Genomic DNA, 10120 nt, shown 5'->3' on the forward strand with positions numbered 1-10120 from the left:
AAACTCATGTCTTGCATACGTCTGTACGTGGTGGTTCTTGAAGCACTGACTCCAGCTGCAGTCCACTCTTTGTGAATCTCCCCCACATTTTTGAATGGGTTTTGTTTCACAATCCTCTCCAGGGTGCGGTTATACCTATTGCTCGTACACTTTTTTCTACCACATCTTTTCCTTCCCTTTGCCTCTCTATTAATGTGCTTGGATACAGAGCTCTGTGAACAGCCAGCCTCTGTGGCTTTCCTTTGTGTCTTGCCCTCCTTGTGCAAGGTGTCAGTAGTTGTCTTTTGGACAGCTGTCAAGTCAGCAGTCTTCCCCATGATCACAGCCTATAGAACTAGACAGAGACCATTTGTCTTCAATATTGAACCTTTTCATAATATTCTAATTTTCTGAGATACTGATTTTGGGATTTTCATTAGTTGTCAGTTATAATCATCAAAATTAAAAGGAATGAACACTTGAAATATATCAGTCTGTGTGGAATGAATGTATACATTATACAAGTTTCACTTTTTGAAAGGAATTACTGAAATAAATAAACTTTTTGATGATATTCTAATTATATGACCAGCACCTGTAGTTGTATTTTAACTTTTCTGTAAAAAAAACAAAAACAAAAAAGTTGTAATATGTGTTCTACATAAATGCATTTCATATTTCACTGGTAATTCACTAGTAAATTCATTATAAGTTGTAATAAAGTGTCTACTTTGATACAATAATTTCCTATTGCGTGTCACCATGTAGCAAATTGGCAATTACTAACAAGAGGCCTTGACACTCTTCAGCAGTAACTAGTTATAAAACCAGGCTTCACTGACTCCTTTGTATTACTTTATTCAGATCAAGATACAGTAGTACAGCATCCCAATTGTGAAAAGAATTCAAAATAAAAGCACAGTCTTTGTGTTACAGGACAATCAACAATCAAGGTTTATTTCAAGAGAACAAAATGAGAAGGGGGGGTAGCAGGGGTAGTAGAGGGAAAGAAAAGGTTTTTTTAAATCAACACAGACGATACATTTATTCAACCCGCCCATAACCACCCCAGCTCCCCACCCCATAGTAAAACATTATGCAGCCTTACGTACACATGCTCCATGTCCCCCATCCAACTTCTTTGAAAGAATGCACTGATTCTCCATTGTGTAGAGATTTTTAAGCAGGAACCCTTTGGTTGCCCTTCAAATTTGCTGACCTTATGCTTTTAAACCTCATGTACAGTGCAGGACTTAGCGTGGATTTAAGGGAAAACTGGGTAGCTCCAGGACACTGTGCCATGGTTTTGTTAATCCCATGGCCCTGGCAGCTGTAGTCAATTTAGTTTTACCATCTCATTAACATCACACGAATAAAAACGTCCCTCACAGAAAAGAACATCGTCTCTTGACAGAACTGATGAAAACTGTTTACCCAGGCATACTAAAAAACAAAAACACTTATCAAAGTCATTGGCACAATGTAAGAGCAATGCCGAGAAAATATTTCAGAAAATCATAACTGATGCTACTTCCCACCCTAGCATATCAACAAACTCACTGAGGACTTGGAGGAGGGATAATTATGAGCAACACTTTACGGCTGAGCTGGTCCCTATTACAGTGGGCCGAGATCATACACTTGTTTGACTAATTCAATCTGTGTTGTTGTAGAGAACAAAGAGTGTAGTCTGGTAGATGGAGCTGAGAAAGGACACTATTTGAGATTGATTAGTACATACAATCATGAGTTCATCAAATTACATGCAGTAATGGACACCCCATTATTTCTTTGTCAGAGCTCTGTACAAAACAATCCTGTGAAGCATTTAGGAGACAACAGGTTTGGTCTGGTGGGGGGGGGTGGGGCCAGCCTACTAGACCTGCACTTTCAATCACTTCTCTGGAGAACCTCCTTAGTGTCTCATGGAAATGAGATATAGCTGACTGGGGAGGAGGCTCAGCAAAATAAACAGCTTGTTGAACCATCTGCTGTTCAAAGTTTGTGTCTAGCATTGGGAGGAGAGAGCAGCAGTACAGAGATCTAGCGTGGCCCTAGGTAGCAAACAGACATGTGGTATGCTGCAACGACTGTGGCTAAAGTACAACAGTGGCCAAAGATGCAACAGGGAGGAATGTGAAAGGGGTTCTGGTTAGCGCTGCCTAGCTAGTACAGTAGCACATTAGTCAGCATGCACCACTTAATGCGGTTTCATCACTTTGCCTTGTTAAAGCACTCATTTACAGCAAAGAGGAAGGTTAACGAAAAAGAAGCCTGTGCTATGCCTGGACATGGACTACCATTGGACAGTAAACAAAAAGGAAAAAAGAAAACAGATTTAACAATTGTTAACAGCGTTCTCTATACATTTACCAGTTGTTCCTGAACATCAATAAATATCTTGTAAAAGTGTTTGCGTTGTTGTTGTTTCGGGTGGTTGTCTGGTTTAGCCCTGTCCAGTTGGTTATGCTAGGGCCAAAACTGAAAAGGAGAACACAAGAGTAAGATTTTTACCACATTAAGTTTGAAACACATCAAATATGATTCATGTCATTGAATGTCTGTTTACAATGACAGAAGAGGGAAATGCTTACCACTGATAGCCTCCTGGGCAAAGTACTTGACATCCATATCTGTGTCTGTGGCCAGCTTCTCCAGCACTGGCTTCACTTCTGCTTGAAGGGCACTTTGGGACAAAGACAGAGGACAAGAATCATTTAAACCAATTGTCAATGCTAGTTCTTGATTTTAATGAGAGTCACTGTGTAGAGAAAACATCTGATGCGGATATTACAAAGACAACACATACTTGCTGTCAATGACGGGGCCGATCTTCTGGAGGGACTTGGCCACATTGAAGCGTACATTGGCCACCTGGTCATTGGACATCTTAAGGACAACTGGTAGCATCTGCTTAGTGGTGATTTCCTGGCCACATGCCTCTGACAAAGCCTGAGACACAATACAGGCGGTCACCAAGGATGACAACAGTGAATAAAATTTACAGATAATGGACAAATAAGTTTTTTTATTTTTTAACACTATAGTATTGGACAGAAACTGATAGTACAGAAATGTGTCTCATTAATTGGATGTTAAAACTCTTCAAAGTAACTCCAAGAATCTAAACATGACAAAGAGCTTATAGGAGAAGATGCCACTGACTTACATTGATGCAGAATAAAGTAGTCATCCTGTGGAGGTAATTGGGGTCGTTGGCCATACCCAGCACTTTGGGCACGATGGTATTCTGAGCCCACTCAGCTCCAAACTTCTCCACCAGCTTCATTAGGTTACAGGTGGCCGCCTCACGGATGGCATACACTGGAAAATTACAGTGACAACATACTGTGAGGATGATGTGCTCGTGTTGTGCCTTTCTGGGTCTCTATCTAAATAATACTGACCTGACTTAATTTGGTACATACACAGTCTATACAGACAATATAAAATTCACTCAGTTTCCTGGGTAAATTTACTTTGAGCAATGTCAAAGTATGGGTTTGATGAAACCAGAAATCATGGCATTTGTACGTCATGTAACATGTTAAGCTCTCTTCATAACAAATTCAGTGAGGGAAAGATTCTGTGCTGATTTCTGTAGGCCTGTCTTTCTTTGAAAAGGCTTACGTAAGGGTGGCACAGCCCTAACCCCAGTCAAACACACACACACTCATATGTACAGAAACTCACACCAGCAGCATTCCAATGATGTAACCCAGCTGGCCTTTTGTCCTCAATAGCAAGCATGTGTCTCTCTAATTGGAAAACTCCATGTGAACAGAACACTATACACTGAGCGAAAAACGTATGCAAAAAACATTCTAAGTTATAGCGCTGGGTGTATATTATGTAGCTCGATGGGTACACAGGCTCCATTTGAATATGGGTGATGTCTCTCGGAACAGATTAAACTGCTGTGTAGAGGAGCCCAGGGCAAACTTGCTCAGATATAAAATCATCCACAGACCCAACTGTGTTTTTTAACTCCATTAGGTACAGTATACAGCCACAGCTCAGATTGCAGCCTACAAGAACAAGGTTAAACTACGTAGGTAAGTAGGTAGTAAGTACGACATACAGACAGCATGACAGAGTACAGAGTAGCTTAACTATTAGTGGTGGGAATCAGAGGCCCTACGATACAATATCACCACAATACTTATGTCACGATAAGATATTGTTGCAATTTAATATTGCAATTTATTACCCTGTATTCAAAGAATAAATGATTATGGCAAACAAAGCTGCTTGTCTAAGGATCTGTGTTTAACAAACTACTTTGAGATAAAAACAGTTATGCATGGATATGACTACTTCAATTTGTTAATATCTAATTTAACTCCTTGGAAAAAGTTCACCTATAAGAGTGCCTTACCGTGGTCAATAAGCCAGGCCATACAAAGGGTGTTGAGCTTCTCGTCAAAGAATTCCACTCCCTGGGGAAACATGGACACTGATTAGAGCGTGTTCCTGGATGTCCACATGTCAAATCAGACCTGACAAAAGTGTATTCGTCTCCACATTGCTAATATTTCTGGTTCTATGAAATGGTACTAACAATGAATTCTAGGGATGCACCGAATGTTCGGCCACTGAAATTAATCGTCTGAAAAAAACAAAAAACCACACTTTGTGTTCGGCTAATAAGTCAAAACCGATTAATTTTTACTGAAAAATTACGTCGAGTGAGCAGTGTGCAGGCATGTGATTGGCAAAGGGCAAAAAAGCAGGAAAATATACTGAGACCCCCCCCATAGCAGAATAAGAGACAGCAGCAAAGGTTGTCGCCTGTTTAAGACCTGGTGGCCTAAAGATAAAGTTATATTAGTGAGGAAACTCTGATCAAACAGCAGATCAGTCTCTGTCGATAAACTGTAGGGAAAAGTTTGACATTTCAACTCTTGCAGCGGGCGTGTGCAGAGGGCTTGTTTGCCTGCCTGTTGATGAGCGCAAAGCGACCCCGCGGATCAAAGCCTTATGAAAAGGCCTCATAAACCCTGCCACAACCATTCACAAGAAATGAATTTATAACGTGCCAAAACCTTTAACATAAGGATGACTTAAAAAGCAACCATTCATACAGCAAATTGTAAACTATATAGGCTACATGACTGATCAATTGACAACAACGTCAAAGTATACATTAGACATATCCTATAACAAAATAATCAAAACATACCCAATTCATCCATTCCTTATTGTCAACTCAGTGTTGGGCAAGTTACTCAGAAATAATATAGCTACTTACTAGTTACTTAGCATATAATCCTTAAAAAAGTAATATTAGCTACTCTACTTACTACTGGGTGATATAACGCCACTCTCCCGACAAGTCCAAGCATCAGTGGCAGCAGCGGCCGGAGTTATTCAGAATTCATGTTGCGGTGCTGCTTTAGCTGATGTTTTAATTAAGTAAAAGATATTGCAGTATTACTGCCCAACACGTTACCACTGATGCACGAGAGCAACTGTGGTACACACTGCGCAGGTGTGGAATGGGCAGCTGAACGTAAACAAACATCCTTGCTGATACCTTCATAAGTAAGAAAACTCTACACTCTTCAGCCTGTAGATGTCCTAAAATCCTCTCCATTTCACTCGGCCAGCTCCTGTTTTCCTGTCATTTTCTCCTTTACAAAGTATTGCAGTACAAGAGTCCTACCTGAAGAGAGGCTGTGAAGTCTTCATGTTACGCGATACGAGAACCACATACAACATTTATCATATTGGGTCAGACTTTATGAATTTAGCGCGAGGATACACAGGTGACAACGTCCGGTTTTCAAAATAAGGTGTCTACAGGTTCACAGAAAGTATAAAACATATTACATGTGTACATTAAAAGTAAATGGACACATGTAATTTACTTTACTGGACCCTCTCGGGCCTCAGACCCACCCACCATAGTCTCTCCAAATCCTGTGGGAAAAAGCACATTTTGATTATTTAATTTATGCAATGGTAAAAAAATAGGCAAAAATGTGAATGTACTTGTTCGGTGTTTGGCAAGTTTCCATTATATTCGGTTTCGGCAAAGAATTTTCATTTCGGTGCATCCCTAATGATTACCTTCAAAACATTTTATATAGGTTTCAACTGTGTTACTATATCCCATGACTCACCAGCTGTCCTGCCAACAGGGGCATGTACTCTATGATGGCGAGGCGGACCCTCCACTTTGCATCCTCTGCCAGCTCCACAATGGCCGGCAGGAGGGACTGGGAGAGCTGACGAATGCCAATCACCTCGTTCACACAGTCTAAGTTGGAGATGATGTTGAGACGAACCTCAGGGCACTTTGACAGAAAAACAAGTTAAGCTAAAACCGGATGTAATTTAAAGTAAAATAAAAGCTTTTAGCTTTATACTGAACAACTATAGTACTTTTTAAAATCTCTCCAAAGTGCAAATTTCTTGGTTTGGACTAAGCAAAGACACTTCAGTCACTCTAAACAGTAAAACAGAGTTTTGTATAGAATAATGTAACCCAGGTTTATTTCCAAGAGCCTTAAACGGAGATCTGCTTTGGTTCCAATTTGGACAAAGATTAACAACTGAAACAGCTAAACAAAACTTTTCACCTATATAGTCCAAAAGCCAGAAGCCCTAAACTGCATGATGATACGACAATAAGTCTTGTTAACTAAGTGGGAACAGTAGCAGCAAAATAAGGCACCATGACAGTTCAGCTCTTGACTGAATGACATGTCTGCAGAATGTTCTCCATCTTGCTCCCTCTGAAACCATCCTCAGATAGATGCACCTTGAATTATTGAAATTTGCACGTCAAAGCTGTCAGTTTGGACTGTAATCTAATTAGACACTCTTGTGCTTGTGCTGTGAGGAAATTGGGCCACCTTTAAATAACTAACTAAGTAACGCAGTGGAAGAACTGACAGCCTCAAGCCTTCCGAAACACTTACACACCTTTTTGTAAACCGGCCAAACTGATGTCTGATCTCAATATGCAGATTAATGTCAGAAATGTTTTCAAGGGACATGTTGTGAGGCTGGGCTATTGTTGCTCTACATGAACCCGTTAGAGGAAGAATGTACAAAAATATTCACCAGCACACCCAGCCCATTGTACCTTTATGTAGAACACACAGCTCTACCATCCTTTACTGAAACAGCTGCAGGAACAAATCATTTTAACAGCATTTCTACTGACAATTGCAAAACAGGCTGATGAAAGGTGGTGTCCAATTTCATTATAAACTAATGACCAGCTTGAAGTGTAGCCTTGTTCAACCTACTATAACCAGTAAATACCTACATTTACTACTTAAAACCATACATACAATCAAAACGCATCAAACTTTTCTAGTGGCACTGTTTTATCATGCCTCCCTCTAGACACAGCAATTCAGCCTTCTAATTGTAATGTCTCTTTCTGGCTGCCAACTGCATGAATCATCCTCCTACCCAACCAGGTGGCAGCCAGGTACATCTGGTGGCGGTGGCTGCCTTTACCCCGTCTCAGAGATACTTCTTCTAGGTCTGAGAAGTTGGTCATATGCAAGACATGTCAAAGGAGGCTTTTGTTATGAATGTTACCAAATTATACACTGCCTGGAGGGTTTTCAAAAGCCAGCTGTGTAAAATACAAGAGACAATTGGGGCCAATGATTACATGTGTGCGTTTCCTTTACCTCGTCCTTGAGCTGGGCCAGGAAGAGAGGCAGTAAGTGTTCTATTGTGTTGTCCTTGCCCAGGATGGTTGAAAGGCCCATAATGACTGAGGCCAGGGCTGACTTCACATGCTGGTTGGTGTCTGAAACAAGTTCCTGGTCAGGGGACGAGACACACAGGAGACACAGAGATCAGCACAAACAAATAGTTAAGACCAAAAGTGCGTAAATAAGAATCAAGAGCACTGCTATGGGTCATATTCACAACACACTACAGACAGGGAGGCTATAATCGACTTGGGTGTAAATACACAGCAAAGTTGACTTGAATGCTAGTGCAGACAAACAGTCATTGCAGTTTAATGACTGTGGAATAACTTCAAATATGATATGGACAAAAACAGAAATGGCATGATACAAACAAGTGGCAAAAAACCCCCCAAAACCTTTTACCCTGTCAGTTTGAGATAGTCAGTGAAAATAACAACTAAATCAATGCAATATCACATGACAGCTTATAGAGGGTATGCGTTGATGTCACTTCCCCTTCCAGAACATGCTGGACTGCTTGTCTTTCTGCCACTCAGTGAGCGCAACTGCGTTCTGTGACGTCATGCGCATACCCTCTATAGTAGAAAATGGTAGCAATCATTCAACTCCGCTACATTATACAAATTCATTAGTAACATGCTATGTGCAAGTATCACGTGTCATTTGTACAGCGTTCGAAGTTTGTCAGTCAAATGACGTGACGCCCAGCCTACAAATCATATTGTCCATAACGTAAGGGAATATGCTCATTTGGTACAGACCCCAGCAGAAATCATCTTGTTTATGTTTTTCAGTGGAAATGAAATTTACTGTACAGTTCCAAATAAAAACGTGATTCATATCGCAATCTCTGTCAAAATAACTATAATTTTGTATAGTGTTCAGCCCAAGTTGTCTGTCAGTATGTCGCTACGTGTTCAGCTTTGTTCCACTGTGGGTATGTTGACAGGATAAGCAGAATGATCCTTTGTGACACTGATCTGTACTTTGTACTAACAATAGTCCATAGGAATTTCTGTGCTGCCAATAACATTAGTGCATACAAAAAAAAAAAAAAAAGAAAAAAAGAAAAGTGGTATGTGAAACTGGTAGAAAGAATGTTTAAATCTGTAGCACTACAACTGAACTACTATTGTTGAACAGTGCCACCTGCTGTTCAAAATCTGACCAATACTTGCACACAGACACTGTCTTGCCTGACTTTTGCAACACCACACAAAAGATCTTCCCTTAAGAGTACTTTATGGTTAGCGTTATGTCAGTGGTTATCATTAAATATCTAAAAGGTCTGCTGTCAGGTTACAGTCAGACCATCTCTCCTTTTTTTGTGTGTGTACATGTGAATGCTGTGTACTTGGGTCAGTTTTATGGTTTTCAGATTAAAAAAAGCACACAGATTAATCTAGAGGAGTGGAAATATTTCTGTTCTTGAAAATTTGCCAGTCTGTTGTTTCAAAGCATTTTCCCCCGACAACTTTGTTCTTATTTTCATAGTTTTGGCCTGTTATGACATTTTATTCATCACCCGCTGAAATCTGGGGCTGAATCAATAGTGAAAATTAATCAAAATTGTGTGTTATAAGTGTGCATTCAATTTTACAAAGTAGCTTTCTCATTACACTTCCTGCACTTGTCATTATGAGCACACTGCTTTTCTATGCACCTGACAACTGTATAATAGATGCGTTTGTGTACACATTCAGTTTCATATCTATACTAGCGGTTCACATAATTCTGTTTAAACCACTTCTGTTGCTTGGCCAGTTGGACTCATCACCACACTTGAGATATCAGCAATGGAGCTGTTAAATAAAAAGGAATAAATGGCATTACAAAAAAATAAGTTTTAACTTAAGCGGAAGTCACAAGACCACATGCCTGCCTAAACGCTTTTGGGAGGACTATAAAATGATATGCCTACAGTCCATGCTTAACTCAGAAAATCAAACTGAGAAGTGAAGCATCACAGAAATATCAAAATATGGCAGACAAAGGTTTATTTTTTACCTTGACGCAGGGCAGAATGTGAGTCATGATGATTTGCTCACGACTGTCCTCTGGGAGGTTCTCACAGAATTCTAACAAAAAGAATAAGGGTACACTGTCAATAAAATATGGGACAAACAAAGATGTTTGAACAAGTTGTTCAATTCAGCCTTGTTTCATTAAGGCTTTAATTAATTAATGCACATTCATGTACTGACCCTTGACTTTGTTGGCTGCAGCAGCACGGACCTCAGCTTCACAGTCCTTCAGAAGATTCTGGAAGGCCGGGACCAGATCGTTCTTGGTGATCTCCGGTCCCACTGCTTTCTGGAGCTACAGTCAGAGAAATCAACATGGCTCACTATGCAAATAAGCCAGTGGGGGATTTCAATACAAAAATTCATGACTAATTTTAGTGGAGAATTAAGAATAATAAAAAAAAAAAAAAAAAAAAAAAAAAAAAAAAGGGA

General features: G+C 40.0%; 1 protein-coding gene across 1 annotated transcript in view; it reads right to left on the reverse strand.

Moving 5' to 3' along the window:
* Window positions 1-821: 821 nt before the first annotated feature.
* The window catches only part of ppp2r1bb (protein phosphatase 2, regulatory subunit A, beta b), a 14218-nt gene continuing 4919 nt past the window's right edge, over window positions 822-10120 (reverse strand). The window contains exons 7-15 of the mRNA XM_046073280.1: window positions 9869-9983; window positions 9672-9742; window positions 7635-7769; window positions 6105-6278; window positions 4358-4418; window positions 3149-3303; window positions 2789-2931; window positions 2574-2665; window positions 822-2460 (exon numbers count right to left, since the gene is read on the reverse strand). Of these exons, the coding sequence (XP_045929236.1) occupies window positions 2444-2460; window positions 2574-2665; window positions 2789-2931; window positions 3149-3303; window positions 4358-4418; window positions 6105-6278; window positions 7635-7769; window positions 9672-9742; window positions 9869-9983 (963 nt within the window). The 3' untranslated portion in view covers window positions 822-2443. The remainder of the gene's footprint in view (window positions 2461-2573; window positions 2666-2788; window positions 2932-3148; window positions 3304-4357; window positions 4419-6104; window positions 6279-7634; window positions 7770-9671; window positions 9743-9868; window positions 9984-10120) is intronic.

Source organism: Micropterus dolomieu, linkage group LG17 (assembly GCF_021292245.1).
Source record: "Micropterus dolomieu isolate WLL.071019.BEF.003 ecotype Adirondacks linkage group LG17, ASM2129224v1, whole genome shotgun sequence".
Classification (NCBI taxonomy): domain Eukaryota; kingdom Metazoa; phylum Chordata; class Actinopteri; order Centrarchiformes; family Centrarchidae; genus Micropterus; species Micropterus dolomieu.